This window comes from Microcebus murinus, chromosome 25, assembly GCF_040939455.1.
Source record: "Microcebus murinus isolate Inina chromosome 25, M.murinus_Inina_mat1.0, whole genome shotgun sequence".
In the NCBI taxonomy this organism is placed as follows: domain Eukaryota; kingdom Metazoa; phylum Chordata; class Mammalia; order Primates; family Cheirogaleidae; genus Microcebus; species Microcebus murinus.
In genome coordinates this window covers 9,368,089-9,386,667 of record NC_134128.1, presented here as the reverse complement: position 1 = coordinate 9,386,667, position 18,579 = coordinate 9,368,089, and the positions used below count along the sequence as shown (strand labels likewise).

The 18,579-nt window shown below is 40.6% G+C and overlaps 1 protein-coding gene across 5 annotated transcripts in view; it reads right to left on the bottom strand.

The window, feature by feature from the left end:
- Positions 1–18,579, bottom strand: part of NEBL (nebulette) — a 328,916-nt gene that overhangs the window by 241,403 nt on the left and 68,934 nt on the right. Inside the window, exon 1 of one of the 5 annotated variants that reach the window (XM_075997583.1) lies at positions 407–5,840. The exons of the other annotated variants lie outside the window; for them this stretch is intronic. Coding sequence (XP_075853698.1) covers positions 407–462 — 56 coding nt within the window. The 5' untranslated portion in view covers positions 463–5,840. Of the gene's footprint in view, positions 1–406; positions 5,841–18,579 lie in introns of those variants that run through there. 5 annotated transcript variants of the gene reach the window in all.

Sequence of the window (18,579 nt, the reverse complement as noted above, 5' to 3'; positions counted from 1 at the left end):
CCTGAATCACATTCACCGGGATGGCCTTGAATCTGCATCCCACACTCTAGTGTGCTGCATTTTTGAGCCTTTTTAAATCTTTCTTTAGATTTTCCTTGCAAACTAAAAAGTGGTTCATTTTGCAGATTTTAATACAACCTGGCCTGGACCACGGTGAAGACAGAAATCTCACTGGTAAGGATAATTGTTTCTGACCTTCTCTAGAATCAAATAAGGTACAAAGAGATAAATATGTGCATTCTTACATTCCCATCTGATCATTATCTAATTGTATCTCATTACATTATTAATCACAACATCGTCTTTTACAAAAGATTAAAACAAGGTTCTCAAAAGAGTAAATCTTCTGCGATTTCCCCCGATAGTGTGAGTCATGTAAATATCCCCATCGTGTACTTGTGGCAGCTTAGGGACGGCGCCCCTGGAGCCCAAACGCAGCCACTCATAATAGAAATGAAGCATCTGATTTGCGACACACAGAGCCACTGCCACACAAAGCCGCACACTTTGGGACAGGAAGGGGAGAATAATGCTGTATCCACTGGTAGCTGCAGGGGGACTTTTTCGGGAGGCAAAATGGCATTACTGGAGTTGGACTTTGGCCAGGACACTGGGGCTAAATACCCGGACTCTTATGGAAAGTGCCCTGGGATTGTTAATGCCCTTGAGTCGTCAGGACCTCAGTTTTGTGTCTTCTATGAAAAGAAAAGCTGATTAGATCATTTAAGTAAATCTCTCAGTGGGCTTCTTTAGCTTCTGATTATCTAGATATGCTCTAATCACCGTCAGATTGCCCTGGTTAAAATTAATGACAGATTAATGTAAGACTCTCCAAGATATCAAAGCACCAAAATATATACTACCTCAATAATATATCACATATATATTTTTTTCATTTGTTCCCCAGGGGATTAATTTAGAGCCCCAGCAATTCCTACTTGGACTAAATCATGCTGTTTTAAAGAGTACATAATATCCCAATTATCCTGTTGCCCTTATCTTTATGAGCCTCCAAAGGACAGATAACCTAAGTGGGTGATTAGATTTAATACCACATCCCTGAAACCAAGGTCCTGTTTCAACAGACAGCCTTTAAAATAAAAATAAAAAATGTTTAAGTACTCTGAACATAAAATCTTCTATGTTAATTTACTAAAATGCTTACCCCTAACAAGACTTCAAACACAATTATCCATCTCCTTTGCTGTACAGAAATCTAGACTCTATTCAGATTTCTTAAGGGAATGGGAAACTGAGAATCTTCATTTAGGTGCTAATAAAAAATCATAAATATTTTAAACCTGCATGAATGTTCAAGAAGGAAAACATCTCTTCTATCATACACATGAACACTCTTTTAAAAATGGGTTTGGGGGAAATGTCCCTGAAAAATCAGCTGAGTTCTTCCTCTCTTAATCAATACCATCTACAAAACCCAAAACATGAAATGAATAAATGAAATTCTTTCTCTTTTTTCCCCTAAAATTTTAATTTGCCAATACATTCTGTTGTCCTCCTTGAGTGAGTTGTGTTTCCCCCTTCCAAAAAGACTTTTGCAAATTATCTTTGGACCACAAGGCAACTTCACTAAGTCTTGGATTTTGTCATCCATAAAATGGGACATCTGGCAGAGATCTGTGATTCTACACCCAGGCTTCACATTAAAATCTCCCAGGACACTTTTAAAGACATTAATCCTTTGACTCAGCCCCCTGAGGTTCTGATTCAGTTATTGGCTTTTTAAAAAGTTCTAATGATTGAAAGTGACTGAACTAGGTACCTCCAGGACTCTCCTGGTATTGGTTTGCTAGGGCTGCCTAACAAATCACCACAAACTTGGTGGCTTAAAACAACAGCAATTCATTCTCTCACAGTTCTGGAAGTCAGAGGTCCAAAGTCAAGGTTCTGATAAGGTTCATTTTTTCAGGAGGTTCTGAAGGAAAATTAGGTCCATGTCTCTCTCCCAGTTTCTGAGGGCTGCAGTCCTTGGCCTTCCCTGGCTTCCAGATGCATCACTCCAATCTCTGCCTCCATCTTCATGTGGCCTTCCCCTCTGTGTCTGCGTGTGGCTTTTCCTGTTCTGTCTCTAGTGGGGGTACTTGTCTTTGGATTGAGGGGCCACCCTAAGCCAGGACATGCTCATCTCAAGATCCTTACTATATACACATCTGCAAAGACTCTTACTGCAAAGAGGGTGACATTCTGAGGTTGTGGGTGGACATGTCTTTGGGGGACCACCACTATTCAACCCATGACACGGGAGGTGACACTTTTATCAGAAGCCACCAACAAAATCCTCTGGAACACGTGATAGGACAATAAGGAAGACAAGGGACAGAGAGGGAAGTGCAGGAAGAGTGTGCCAAGGTGGCTGCAGGCCAACTCCCACAGGCAGCTGGGGGCTCAGCTGTCAGGTCATCTCTCCTTAAGTGACAGATTAACTGAGTCAGCAGAGAAGCAGCCACTGCAGTGCACAGCCCCTCCAGTGCCTACGCTGTGCTGGGACAGAGGCTGGGACATACTGAGTGTCCTCCATAAAGAGGACCACAGAGTTTGGAAAGGCCCACCAGGACCTCTCAAAAAGTCATGCATTCCCCAACCCTAGAAAAAGGTTCATCATATTCAATCATCTTACTGCTTCCTTTTCCCTACTGCCTTCCACTCCATAAAAAAAAAAAAAAAAAAAAACAAATCTTCCACCTAATGGATTTCTAGGCAACGTGTTAACATATATAGCAAAAAGGAAGAGAGACGATAATGCTATAAAATGCCTACCACAACTACAATTTTGTTTTTATGCCAATCCATGTCACTCCCTTCTTTCAAAATTCTATTCAGAATCCTGTTTCAGGATCCCTCCCTAGCCCTGGGCCTAAGGACCACGCAGGTCCACATCCCACAGCATAAATGTTTGTCATTTTAGCTGTGTGTGCTTGTGCTTACTGATAGGTTTTTGCCCCATGCATGAAGTCCTTTTTAATCTGGGCACAGTGAGGCTCAAAACTCAACACAGGCACAAATCCTGCCATTTGCTTCTGTGGGTTCCTGGAAGCTAATGTTGTCTTCTGAGAGATGATAAGATTGTACATCTCTACCAAAGTGCCACCTCTCATTTACTCATTCAACTTCTTTCACATTAACTTTTTAAAAAGAAGAAAATAGGATGAAAGAAATGTTTCTCTTCTGAAACGGGAATGGCACACCCATTGTGGAAACACGAGGATGACACTATGTACTACATACAAATCCAGGAAGGGGCTTAGCAATAAATACTTACAAAAATAGAAGGAAAAAAATCCTCTCAAACACCCACCTTAATATCCTTAAATGGTTGGGGACTGACTGGGATGTGTCACTTGCTGATACATTTGTATGGAAATGGAAAGCTTGTGTTTCTCCACCATGATGTGATTACTTGGTCTCCGGTGGTGACATTCACGATCTGTGATGTTACACCTACCGGCAATGCTCTCACCTACCTAACCTGCCACAGTGAGACGACAGGGGTTGTTTTAGCCTTGCTGACTCGGTCCTTCCAGAAATAGGATGTAGTTGCCCAAAAGGGAAAGATTCTGCCCCTGGTCTGCAGTGCAGACTGTCTGCCCAGAGGGAACCCCTTATCTTCACCAAGCCTCAGTCAATCACAGGCTGACAGTTTTTCTTAGCATCCACTTAAGTCATCAATCCACTTAAATTTAGCTATACTCTCAGAAAATACTCGTACATCACAAATTTAATAAGGGGTTGATACCCTGAATATAAAGAACTCCTGCAACTCAGCAATAAAATAACAAAAGACCCAATTAAGAAATGGGCAGAGGATTCGAACAGACATTTCTCCAAAGAAGATACACAAATGGCCAATAAGGACATGAAAAGATGCTCAACATAATAATAATCATTAGGGAAATGCAAACTACAACCAAAATGTGATACCATTTCACACCCAGTAGGATGGCTACGAATAAAAAAAAAGGGGGGAAGTAACAAGTGTTGGAAAGGATGTGGAGAAATTGGAACTACTATGCATAATTCACAGGAATGTAACATGGAGCAGCTACTGTGGACAACAATACAGCAATTCCTCAAAAAATTAAACACAGAAATACCACACAACCTAGCAATTCCACTTCTGGGTATATAACCAGAAAACCCCAAAAGTAGGAACTCAAGCAAACATGTATACAGCCATGTTCACTACAGCATTATCTACAATAGCCAAAAGGTGGAAACAACCCAAATGTCCATCGATGAATAAATAAAAAAGCAGAATGTGATATATATATATATATATACACAAAATGAAATACTATTCAGCCTTTGAAAGGGAAAGAAATTCTGACATATGCTGCAACATGGATGAACCTTGAGGATGTTACAAGTGAAATGAGTCAGTTACAAAAGAAAAAATACTATCATGAGTCCACTTATATGAGGTCCCTAGAGTAGTCAAATTCATAGAGACAGAAAGCAGAATGGTGGTTCCCAGAGGCTGAGGGAGGAGGAATAGGGTGTTAGTGTTTAACGGTTACAAAGTTTCAGTTTGGAAAGATGAAAAAGTTATGGAGATGGATGGTGGTGATGGTTGTGCAACAATGTGAATATACATAATATACCACTGCACTGTACACTTAAAATTGTTAAAATGCTAACTTTTATGTTAAGTGTATTCTACAATAAAAAATGATATATTAAAACATAACGACTTGAGTCCAAAAATCATCTACATTATAATATTAAATTCAAAATTAAGGCAAGTTATTGGGGTCTATCTTGCTTTTTATTCTGAACAGTGCCAAAACATCACACTTACTCTACCTCTCTTTAAAAACATAGAAAGGGGGGAATCAAAGCTTTTTCCCTTATTTATCCCCCTCATAGTAAGATTTGTTTTAAATTGCTTTTGATATCTGTCATTGTTATAGTTAGCATTCAGCTGATGTTCTGGGGGTTCCCACTCACCTTTCACCCTTCCTCTCTTTCTGTGCCTGGCTGCCATCTAATTCATAAACTCCCTAGCACTGGTCCCTCCCACCTACACACCTGGGAAGCAAGAGGAAACTTCTCTCCTCAGGTGTTAACAGTGTTAGGCACAACAGAATTGACAGACCTTTCAACAGCTCAAGCTATAGACTCCCGCACCATTCACTCTCAGAAAAGCAATACTACGAATGCCAAAATATCAAGTCAAATGGGTACTGCAGAGTCAGGGTGCTGTGACAAGGACACTGAGACACGGGCCCTAGAGCATTGACTGGTAACACCCCTACTGTTCCAAAACCCAGGTTTTGTGGGGCGTGGAAAGTGGAAGATATTGGAAGAAGAAGAGAATATATTCTATGGGAGAAAGAAAACAAAAGGAATGGGAAAGGCAATGATCAAAGCTGGAAGCTTATCTCAAACTAGACCTAAAATTGAACACAATAGCATAAGTACAATATACACCCTTTTCTTAATGTTAGAAGAATGGACAAGGACAAAGTAGACTTTAAAATCTTACTGTTTTATGTTATTGACAATGTTTAATAGCATGTAGAACATATTGTATTTAAAGTAATAAATCTTCCAAATGGCTATAATAACACTTCTATGATCAGAAGAACAAATACTCTAAATAAAAAATGAAAAGATCACAGACTGTAATGATATAAATGGTTTCCTTTTCTAAATAGATGCATTTGTATTATCTATACTACTTACTACTGTCTACAGTGTTTATCATCCTGGAGCTTCGCCTTGGTTAACACATCTTGAAAAACTTCTCAGTTCCCAACACACAGAGTCCCCATCACTCTGTTTTTCTGAATGACCTGTATGCACGTATGCCAAGGTATAAACTTCTATGGTATGCTCATTTACGCAGGTCTTCAAAGGTTTTGATTGCTTAACATGTATTCTCTATCCAAACTCTGAAACATGCCAGAAGAAGGTTAATTTCCCAGATCATTCTCGGTGTATTCATTGAAGGAAAATATACTTGGTCTTATTTTTAGAAGGAGAAAGAGACAGAAACTTTGGGGGAAAGCACTAGAAGAGGTTGCAGTCCGCGTTTCAACTTGCTTATTAACCTGGTGCCACTTGGTGGCACTGTTGATTCCAGTTTGCGCCTTGTTCCATGGGGTGGGTATAACATCGGATCCAACCTTAATAAGCACGTGTGGCTCTTGCCCCATGAGGAACTTCATTAAGGCCTGACAGCCTTTATAGAAACATCAGAACATCTATATTTCTACCACCTCCAGACCTAAATGGGAAATTGTCTTGGAAATGCCCTCCTCTTAGAACTTTCCCTTGCTTTCTCTCCAAATACAGAAATATCCAACCTCTCCTTGTAGATGTCTGTCTCAGCCTTTCTCTACGAAACCTTCTCTATGAACTCTACCAGAGCCTCCCATGGGGCGTGGCAATCTGGGAAAGCATCTTGGGTGCTTCCCTGGTAGGAGAAAAAAGTTGGGCAAAGACTGGGAAGGAAAGGAAGAAGGTGAAAAGGAAATAGTACCACCATCTTGAGGTTTTAAAACATGTAACATAAATTGCAGGATGAACAATTCTTTGATAGGTTTTTATTTCCATGATTTATTTGGCAGGTGATTTCCTCTAAACTTCCCAACATACCTACGTGAGGATGCTATTTTGGAGATAAGGGAACCAAGGCTCACAGGGGCTTAAGTAATTTGCCCAAGGACAGGCACACAGTGAGAATCTGTGGGCCCAGCACTGGAGCCTCACCCTTTTCTAAAAGTCCCGACATCACGCTGCCTTTATGAAAAGGCTCCCCATGTAAACACATAGGGCGGCCCAACCAACTCTAACCCTAATATAAGTGGACAGCCCCCCTCTCAAAGAGGTCTGCAGCTCTCACCTTCACGTACCCACTCCCCATCTGCCCTGTAAACACATATGCACGCATACTAAGTTGTATATTCCTTCATTTGTTCAACTTTTTCCACGGTTGAGATGGCCATAGCTGTTAATTTTTAAAGATTTCAGCTACATAGCATGTAGAGGAAGCACATACATATATGATCATTGTTTTGTTCTTTGCACTACTCCCCCCCACTCTCCTGCCCTAGGGTCTACCTCTGTTCTATACTGATCTCTCCCTTTTTGTAAAATAAGAGGCTATCACAGAAGCATTGTACAACGACCAACAAGAATTCCCATAGGGAGGCAGAAGATGGATATTGTCTATCAATAATTATCCCATTATTGCTTTGAACAACACGTACTGTGATTCTTTAGTGGTGAGAATAGTGTTACATCAGTTCTTGGCTAACTCAGAACATAAATCATCATCAGTGAAGTATAAAACATGGGGAGATATTTCTGCTGGCTGCAATCTTATGATAAGTATTTAGTTTGTAATGCATATGAAATATCGCTGACTGTAAAGTAATGAAATGGTATTTTAATGAACATATATATATATATAAAACAAAAGAATATCATCACCTTCAAAGTAGATACTTTGGGATATTATATACATATTCTGTGATCTTGAGACTGCTCAAAACTCCAAAAATGCCTCTCTTGATATTGCATCAAAGCCTGAGACATATATTTTTGACTCTTCTCAAGTGGTAAATATTCACATAAATATTCATACTTCGAGGGTGAATTTCATTTTGGGGAACAGCTGAGTCATTTGGGACTAAATCTGGCATCTAGGCTGGAGAAAACTGAATCAAAGACAAGATTCATTCACTAAAGGATTTAACAATTATTGTGTTGGATGCTATAAAATATGAAATTAGCCTCTGCTCTGAGGGTCTCACAGTCTAGAGGAGAAGAAGGGCATGTAAATAAATAATTGTAATGAAAATGATACAATTTTCCCAATGAGATTTAAGCAGCTCTGGTTGCTTTTAATGAGGACTACAACAGGAGAGGAGCTAGGCAAGGGTTTCTGGACTGGCTTGGAAAGTGGTTCTAAAAGCAGATAGAGATGGAGGTAGTGTCAAACAGCAACTGCAATGGAGAGAGAATGCAACTCCCAACAGGGCTACTCTAATAAAGGATGCTCATGTAGATACTGACATTCTGGTGTGCGTTACTTTTAAAATTTGACCTAGTATGTGACTATACAGTCATATTCCAACCCCAACAAAACTGCAATCATGGGTTGATAGCAAATGATAGGATATTTTTCCACTGTATCCTAAGCTGGCTTAAACATCGATGTGGCCATCATTAAAGTAGAGGGGAGCTCTAGCGGCTGGCATAGGATGGTGGAGCCTCTCACGGGGGGGTGAGGAGAAGGTCACCAGCACCAGGGGCCTGAGATTTGTCACATACAGGAGGGTTCATGAAATAAGTAAGTATATAGAAGAAAACAGGAGCCAAGTATCTCACCATCAGAGAAGACAGATTTAAATACGGAAAGAGAGAACACTGGAACTGGAGATATTGGTGTGAACTCATGTTTTTAATGTATACATAAATTAACATTTAACACACACATATAAATGCCTAGCTCTGTTCAGTGAGAGGGTCTGGAGCAATGACACTTCAATAGTGGCAAGTATACCTAACACCTAATGCTTGATTTCTAAATATTATCCTATTCTTCACTAAAAGGAACCAAGGGTCCTTGAAGAAATGGTTGATTCCTCCAAAAGAGAAAATTAGCCCTCAAAGTATGATTAGTTACCACAACTGAAAAGAGTAAAAAATATAAGTCTCAGGCACTGGATGTGATGCCAAAAGAGGGATATGTACAGAAAATATAAGATAAGCCTGGAACATCTTATTGTACCAGAAAGTAAGGACATGCCCAAAGAATGATGGAATTGTATTAAAAGGGCCCAGAAACTTGCTTATGAAGGCTCCCAATGGCCAGGTATGGGACAACTGAAGGATCAAAATAAATAATAATAATGATGGATTTTCTAACCGATTGAATAAAATAGAAAATCATAAGTCCATACTGATAAAAAATAAATTAATTAAAAGATTGATGAGGACTAAGACACAGAGACATAGCTTCAACATATCTCCAACAAAGTTCTTATTAAAGTAATCTTGCAGTGAAGAAGCCAGGCAGATATGACCCTAATCACATGATGTAATTTAATATCACCTGAAGGGATAGAGCAGCAAGAACAGAGCATCACCCATGGAGTCCTGCTGATGACACCTAACCTGAGTAAAATCATGAAGAAAGATCACAGAATTCCAACTGAGGAACATTAACTGGCCTTCAAAAGAATCATGAAAGTCACCAAACAACTAAGCAATCATTCCAGGTTGATGGAAACTGAAGAAACAGAATAGATGTAGCACATGATTCAAGAATGAATCTTTTTATAATAAAGAATATTATTCTTTATTATAAAGGGGCTGGGGGTGGTGGCTCATGTCTGTAATCCCAGCACTTTGGGAGACCAAGTCGAGAGGATTGCTTGAGGCCAGGAGTTTGAGACCAGCCTAAGCGATATAGCAAGACCCTGTCTCTACAATAAAAAAAATTTAAAAAGAATATTATTGGGACAACTGGAAAATCTTAAATAGGGTCTGATGACTAGATAATAGTGATAAGTCAATGTTCATTCCCTGATTCTGATGGTTGTACTGTGGTTACATAGGAGGATGCCTTGTTTGTAAGAAATATACACTAAAATATTTGGTGGTGATGAGGCACCATTCTAGCAACTATCTCTCAACTGGTTTAAGGGGGGAAAGTTCTTTGCAGTGTACTTAAAAATTTTTATAAGTTTGAAATTTTTCTGCAAAAAAAAATTTATTTTAAAAAAAGACTGTATAGAAAGAGTAGAATAAATGATTTCACTCAGCAATGGGCTATTTCCTCACCCAACTCCACTGCCCAGTCTGATTCTATACCAGTGAACTATCACAAGGAGGAGAGAAAAAATACTGGACCTATCACAAAGGACATGAAAAATACACTTATTCAAAAAGAAAAAATGATGGGACATGCAGGAAGCATTTGCCCTTTTCTTGGTGACTGCTTCATGGACCAAGGGCCACAGTACTGAGAAGAAACATGAACACTTACCAGGAACTATTAGATCCCTCTGGGTATAAAAGCTTTAAAGATTCTTCAGGACATAAAAATACAAAATAAGTCAGGAAGACCTATCAGGACAGATGCTAGGCAGAATAGCATGATGCCAGGGCAAACAACAGTTGATTTAAATTGATTTCACAAACAGGCTACCAAAAAGGAACTGTGTACCTATTGTGTTTGACTGCCTAGGAAGATTCCTGTCCTTTCTTCTGGCTATAGATTCTGTCCCTTTTCTCCAGTCCTAGCGCCCCACCCCCTTGGGTGAGTGATCGGTTTAAGGGGTGCACTGTGACCCAAAAGAGCCCATCTGAGTTCTCCTGCAATATTTATACAATGCTAGAAGAAGGATGCTTTCTGTTTGCACTGCAGCCACTTAACTAAGATGACCAGCAGCCCTGTACCTCACCCCTCGGAGAAGGTCTATATGTAGGGGACAATAACGTGGATGTGCAAAGGGAAACAGAGAAAGGTAGGAAAGGAAGAAGCCACACTCCTGCAATTCTGCTTATGACTCCAACAGATACTCTGGTATCCTTCAAGAACTAGTATGCCCTGTCTTACTGAAGAGCCTGTGCTTTAGGTGTCTCTCATTTGTCCCCAAAGAGACTCAACTAATACAGTTGCCACCTTGAGAAAAGCCCCTGCTGTAAATTACCTGAATTTTTGGCACTGATTCCTAAGTAGGTCACACAAGCGGGTTTTCCAGGTCCAAACCACCTGCTGGATAAACCAGCCACTGAGGTCCTGGACTGGAGATTAAACCCTGGAGTGATGGGAGTAGCTTTGAGATTTCTCAAATTTCTCTGCTCCTTTTACCACCAATGGCCACAGTGTGTGGGTTTATGGTTTGGGTGTTGAATGCAGCTATTAAATATATACATTGTTGCCTTGTTCACCAATTGCTTTATGTTTGCACAGCTTGTCTCCGCAGTTACACTACCACAACTTTATGGGCAAGAATCTATACTTTGTTTCTCTCACTGCAAGAAGCTGAGTAGATACTCAATAAACAAGACTGAATGGGTAGGACAAATACAGAAAGAGAATGTTAACTGCTCAGGCGCTCAGCGCAATGAAACTACAGACAACTGAGGAGTTTCACCAGCAATCCATGGGATTCAGGATGGACTTCTAAAAAATACTGAATGAATGAAATAACCTTGCCTTCTCCCTCCTGTTAAATTGCCAGCTACATTCAAGCCAAAGAAAAGAGGCACAAACACTAGCATGGAGACAGCCTGCTTGCTGCCAAGACATGACATGACTTACCACCTGGTCTGGTCATGGTTCTTGGTCAACTCATTAGGAAGCTTGGTGGGGAGTTTATGCATGGCTAGCCCTGTCGCACATGAATGCATTTTAGAAAAGAGACCAGTGGGTTAGTGCAGAAAAATGTGAAAGGGTTATGCCAATCTGATCTCCTCTATCCTATGGCAGTGTCACTGTGCTTGTCACACTTGCTGTGCCTGAACAGCTTCTTCCAAGCCACCGACCAATACCACTTGGAAGACAGACTGCCAGAGATTTGGAAAGAATTGCCTTCTAAAACTGCCTGACTTTCATGTTAGGACTCATCTTATTTCTTACGCTCCATCATGGGCTATTCTTGAAATCTTTATATTTCTTCCGAAAGCATATTGCCCCTCAGAGATTTTATTAAAGTCAAGTCTACTTTCTTCTCATTGTTTTATAGCAGCTGAATTTTTCCAACAGTGCATTTTCAGTGAATATATTTTAAAACAACATGTAAATGCTCATTTAATTAATACATTAAAGCCATTTTGTTCTCTAAAAACATTAAGAAGTTTACATTTGTTAAAGTATAATTTTATTCTAATATGAATGCACAACTGTGAAAATATACATAAATGTAGAACCTCATGGCAACTAAGCAACAGGACGAAAAGAGACAAAAATATTGATTCCTCATTTGCATCTCGGCAGGGTAGACAAGTCACTCAGACATCATGAATAAACATAAAAAATATTTTAGATACACAGGGGGAGCTTTTATAGAAATCTGCATCTTTTTTCATTTTAGATTTTCTTAAAGTGGGCTACATCTGTACTTTCCTCTTATCTTCAGAATCTCTCTTTGATAAGATATATTTTGAAAAAATCCATAAATGCCAGTTTTCAACTGGCAAAATTTGGTATTCTGCTGGTGTACTGATATAGAAAACATGCCAGAGACTAGGCCATGCTTTTTGTTGTGCATCTTCATAATCTCCACATTAATTTAAGAGTTCAATTCTATGTGGTTTATCATTAAAACAAATATAAAATAGAGCTCTTTCATGTTAGCATTTAGAAATAGCCCAGAATGAACAGTAGCTTATGCAGAACTGCACAATTTATGTAAGGAGAAATCAATGACATAACAGAATTCTCATTTTCTATCAACTGTGCTAAGATCCTGTCACTCAAATATGATGATGCTATTTCTGCATGGTCACAAATGCTCCTTTCCAGTTTCCTCTTAAACATAAGTTACTCTTTAAAACATCGAAGCCAAAAAATGATGTGGAGAATTTCATTTCATTTCATTACAAATTGGATACCAGACTTCTGGAGAAACTAGAAACCAAGGACAGACACCAGTTTGCTAAAGAGTTAGGTCACATCTCATATGTCTGTCACTGGTAGGGAGAGTTCTCTGCCTGAAGGATCTTCCCCAACCTGGAGTGCCAACCCCAACTGATTTGGTTATCTGCTAAACTACCCATCTACACTCAGCAGAACCATCACTTTCCCAAGGGATCTCTCTGAACCCACCAGCCTCCCTCACCAGGAAGTTTCCTCTCTCTCCTGACTTTCCATCCCACCATGTGTCCACCTCCAATAAAATGCATGAAACAGAATCACACTTACTTATTTTTCTATTGCTGTGAACTCCTGGAGAGCAGAGACAGTTAGTGTCTCGTTTTGTTCCTAATGACTATCAATGTCTATTGTAGTCAATGATAAATATTTGCTCACTAAATGAATAAGTTTTATGAAAACTAAAGCTATCCTGTTTTGTGATCTCATTTTTACTTTTTATGGCAATCTTTGTGAGATGACCCTGTCTTGTTAGGGTTCAATAATTAAGGTTTTTTTCTTACTTTATAAAACATACACTGAGGCTCTCTGCTTATTGAAATGTACAGGACTGCCTGCTAGGATCCCAACAGGCTTTCTCTTCTGCCAGTTTTTAGTCAAACTGCCTCTAATAGAACTCTCAATCCAGCTCTTCTAATTGGCAGCCTTTAGTCTGCTAAGGGCAGAGGAATTTGATAACTAAGCTTGTTAAACTTGTGTGACTAAAACTAAATAGTCTCCGAATTAGAGCCTATAGAGTAATAATGTCTTGGGGCTTTGATATTTGAAATGTGTGACAATTAATTCAGCTGTTTGAGGTCTTGGAAATTACTTCATGGGTTCTCTAGTTTGCAGTCCTGACCTCCATATAATTGAGATTTTATAATACTTAACTGCCTTAGATATGATTTCCCATAATCTGTCCTTAGAATAAAAAGGTTCACATGAAAATTATTCAGAAACAGAAACTGGAAGTTTCAAATGAATTAAATGGCACTTGGTACATTCTGAAATAGGCTAATCAATTACTGTCCTGAATCTGACCATTTGCAAAACAGAAAATACCATGAAACTACCTCATGTAGATATTGCATGACTATTAGGACAGACTTGATTATGCTGTGGGAACAAACCACCCAGACTTCCCCTGACAGTGGCTTTTTTTCTTACTCATGCTATGTGTCCATCACAAATCACCCATGGGTCCATTCTCGTCCTGGGACCCAACTATCTACATCAATATTGTCACTCTCCTGGCAGAGGGAAAGGGACCCAGTGCAACACATCCTAACTCACAAAACTTCTGCCCCAAAGTGACATGCATCACCTCTGGCCTCATTTCCTTGGCTGAAGCAAGTCCCAGGGGCCCCTGAGGGCAGCCAGGCAGGAAGGGACAATCCTCCTGCAGGCAATATGGCCCCAGGAAAGGGAACTGGAATATTTGGTAAACAGAAATCCAGTCTACTACAGTCGCTATGAAAGACAGGCTGCAGATCTCAGGCACAAGTGTCATCAATGAAGAATAATGCCAGCACTCCTTCCCTTGCAGGATGGACTGTACCTCGGAATCCTTCTCACCCAGCATGCTGGACAACCACCAACAACCAATGGAGGCTGGCAAGTGGGATCAAAAGTACTTGCCAACTTTTCTACAAAGAGCCAAATAATCCAATCTTCAGAGTTAAGAGAAGCCTTCCGAGAAGACCTAGAAACTTTCTAGAACTATTCTCTGAAGTGAAGACGGGCAGTAACCAACCAGGTGAGGAGGGAGAGACTATCTGAGGCAGAGTCAGACATAGCTGACCACACCACGCTCTAGATGTGAGATGGGGTAGCAGAAAATGAAGCTCACAGAGCACGGCCAGTGAGGGACGGTGGTGGGGCCCGAGGGGAGTGAGACAGTGAGGGGCAACAGGTGTGCAGAGGTCAACTTGACTGGACTAGATTGTGTGGGGCTATCAAAGAAGCCATCAAAGGTGACACTTGGGTTTCTGCTTGAGCAGAGTCTAGATGCTGCTGACATTCAGGAACCAGACAGGAGGAAGGAGGGACAGGTCTGGGGTGGGGGTGTGGGGTAGGGTGAGGACATGAGGTCAGTCGTGGACGCATGCAGGTGGTGCTGAAGTGGGGCCACCCTGCGGCACAGCCGAAGAGCAGACCTGGAGCTCAAGGTGACAACTGAACACCAAACACAGACAGGAGCCCCATCAGCTCAGAGGCAGTAATGCAAGTGCTGGGACTCACAGGACAGCCCTGGGAGCAGTGCAAGGGAGACACACGGCATGGAGGGCCTTAGTCAGAGCTCAGAGGGACGCCGCTAGAGAGAGGAGAGTGACATCAGGGCACCCAGGAGGCAGGAGGTGAGGCAGATGGGGGGGGCAGGAGGGAAAGTGAGGGCAGAGAGGCGGAGAAGGATAAGACTGAAGAGGAGACACTGAATTCACTGGAAAAGTGGCACCTTGGGGACCTGGCCGAAAAGTGGGAGAAAGTCCAGGAGGGCCTGGAAGCTGCTGTCAGTGATCGAAGAGTGAATGAGAAGTAGGGAGTCAGAGACAGACCTCGCTCTCCGGTAAGTCCGCCAACCTTTGCTCCCTCTTCTCCCTGCCCAGACGCAGCGAACGCTCCTTGCAAGAAAAGTCTCCTATGCCAGTTAAAGCAACGGGATGCATTTTTCTAAAAAAAAGTATGTTGATGATTCTAATATTCAAAATTAACCTGTGGTAGCACTGTGCCTTCTTTTAAACTGAAAAATGCTTGGTTATCCATCACATTTTTATAGCGTGGCGAACACACGGAGTGCACAAACGGCCTCTGTGTGGATGACTCCCAAAGTCACATTTCCAGCCCAGCTCTCCGCCCCAAGTCCCGTCTGTCCAGTTGAATGTCCTGCTCACAACTCAGACCAAGCAAGGCCAAGGCTGATCCCTGCATCTGCTCCCCCTCCCCACCCCTGCCCAGGGTGCTGTGAGCTCCAAAAAAAACAGAAGTCCTGTCCAGTGAGACCAAGAGCCACCATCTCCACGGTGAAGTGCTTACAAAACAGTACTTATTAACCCAAGAATCCCTGTCTAGTTAAACTGCAAACACAGATGCTTGCTGTAAATAAAGACACATATATAGCTTCTAAATCACAAGTACACAAGTACAGTTGGCCCTCTCTCTGTACCCGAGGAGTCAACCAACTGCTGGTCAAAAATATTTGGGGAAAAAAAGTAGGAATTCCTTTTCTTGTCATTACTCCCTGCCTAAACAATACAGTATAACATCAATTTACATAGCATTTACATAGTATTAGGTATTACAAGTAAGCTAGAGATGATTTTAAGTATGGGGGGAGAGTGTGTATGTTGTATGCAAATACTACACCATTTTATATCAGGGAGTTGAGCAGCCACAGATTTTTGTATCCACAGGTGGTCCTATACCCCATCCCCTGTGGATACTAAGGGATGACTATATTTCCTCCCTTGTTCCCCGCCCCCCCCCAAATTACAACAATGTATTTTTACAATGAACAAATTGGTCACACTTAACATTTCTATTTTAGTACTTATCTGGCTCAGTGACCTGTGTTGCCAATATCACCTGGAGCTAATTGCCAGCTTTTAGGAATTGGAAGGTTGAGTGGCCTCCCTGTTCTCACCTGGTTTTGTCATGAGCCATGTCCCAGCTGGCTCAGAACACACTCACGGCTTGTAGTTGTTGGTCCTGATGTGAATTCATCTCCTATTTACTGTTTAGTCTAAATAAATTTCTCTACTGAACTTTAGATATACACATACGCAACTAGCTAGCAGATCCACTTAGGTGTCCTGCAGACACTTCACACTCAATGTGACCAAACCAAAGTCATCAACACCACCTCCCAAAATACCAGTTCCTTCCCTGTGTCTCCCCACAGTCATCCCAATTAGAAGCTCAGCATGAGTTGGATTCCTCTCTCTCCTCCACACCCCCAGGTCAACTGCACCTCCTGGATCTCTCAGATTTCTCTATGTAGTCCCCTCTCTACTGCCAGGGCCTGGGTTGAAGCCCCCATCATCTCTTTCTTGGCTTTCTATTATAAAATAGCTCCCCACTAAAAGCAAGGAAAGAAATTAGTACTTCACATTTAGCTACAAAGACTTTAAATGCCTACGATTCTATTTTTGTTGGGGGTGTGCGTAGCCCCTTATAACATTTTCCTGTTGGAACATTTGACCTTAGATCCTTCTTTGCCTTGAATACCTTATATTTTATTTAATGTGGCTGGGACATTTCAATAAATGAGAAAAAAGAATACATTTTTTAAAAGAATAAATTATGTTCTTTCTACTACAATGAAACAAAGTATGAGATGAACATGCAGCCTACAAAATACAAATTGTTTTATACAAAACGAAAGCAGTTCACTCCTTTATCCAATTAGCTAGCAGGTGTTTCAAGTTTTCCTCTGAAATTTCACCAAGGCATTAGTGGTATCGTGGTTAGCATAGCTGCCTTCCTCTGAAATTTCTTCCAAATTTAGTCACTGCTCTCCATCTCTCCTGAAATTCTTCTGAATTCATGCTTAGATTGCCATTTTCAGATAGTTAGCTTTTTCTCATCTTGAATTTGCTATTGATATTTTTATCCATAACTAATACAATCCTACAGCATGTCATTTCTTCAATTTGTTAAGGTCGATCTGAATTCTTTCATATTCTGCAGAGTATCAGCGACTCCATGAAATCTGAAAATGTGATGAGTTATGTTCTCCAATTCTTAATCAAGTTATCCACAGATACATTCAGCAAAAATGGTACCTATGTGCTATTACTACTCAGGTGGCCCTTTATTGACTGTGGGAACAATGGCAAATGTCCTATGGGCAGAACATTCATTCATTCCTATACCATTACCACAGTCAAGAGAAAGCACCAGCTTACTAAAGTTAAGATGAACATATCTATTATTTTCCTACTGTGTGCCTGTATTTCTACATACAAAAGGCAGTTAGCTTGGTCTAATACCATTTAGTTTATGCAAAACCCCACTGGTTACTCTCTTAATCTAAAAATAACAATAAATTATTTGATGATTTGTTCTCTGATATCACTTCATGTATTTGATTTTGGTCTGATCTGTCTATAATTTCCATGGTCAGTCTATTCTGGATGAGTAATTTTTCAGCGAGTTGTAATACCTTCCATATTTTAATTCTCAGAAACTTCTCTTTATCTCCATAATTGAAAAATAACAATAATAGCTCCCCACCACACTGGCACCTGCTAGTTCCTTCAGGAACCAGCGTGCCTTGCTAATACAAATAGTTCCAGTTCTTCAAAGCACTTTCCAACTCTTTTTCTATTTTGACTCTCTTTACTTTCATCAAAACTGGGAACTGTTCCAGGCCCCTTCACATCTGATAGCTCTTATGAAAAGTGAATTGAATAAGACATTAAAAGCCTCTGCCTTTTCACCAGCTTCTGTTATCAGTTTTCCCAGCCTGTCCATCAGAGACTCATGCCAAGCAACTGGCGAAAGTATATTACAACAAAGTCTTTTCTGGAACTTTCAGTAACTATCCCATATGGACAGGGTCCAAAGTGGACTCACAGTATGTTCTCTCTGATGTGGGAAAAGTTTATGACAAGAGAATGAGGAAAGTAGAGATAGCTTTGTTCAACTCATTGTATTTTATTTTTACTCTTGGCTTCTTGTGCACCTACCAAGAGAAAGGAAAAAGAGGGAAGAATTTTTTAACAGCATTCCTGTTCATTTAGAATCAAGTAAGTCTTTTTTTTTTTTTTTTCCATTTTTACAGAGCCCAAATGAAGATCCTTCAAGATTTGGTCTCTTTTTCACTTAGCTGTATCTGCCTGGGTGACTCAGAGGATAAGTATTTGGTGAAGACATGCATGGTGATGCCAGGGTCGACTGGCCCAGGAGTATTTGAGGCAATTTATCAGAGGACCGTGAGTTGGACCAAATTTTATAGGTGGAAAGGAAAA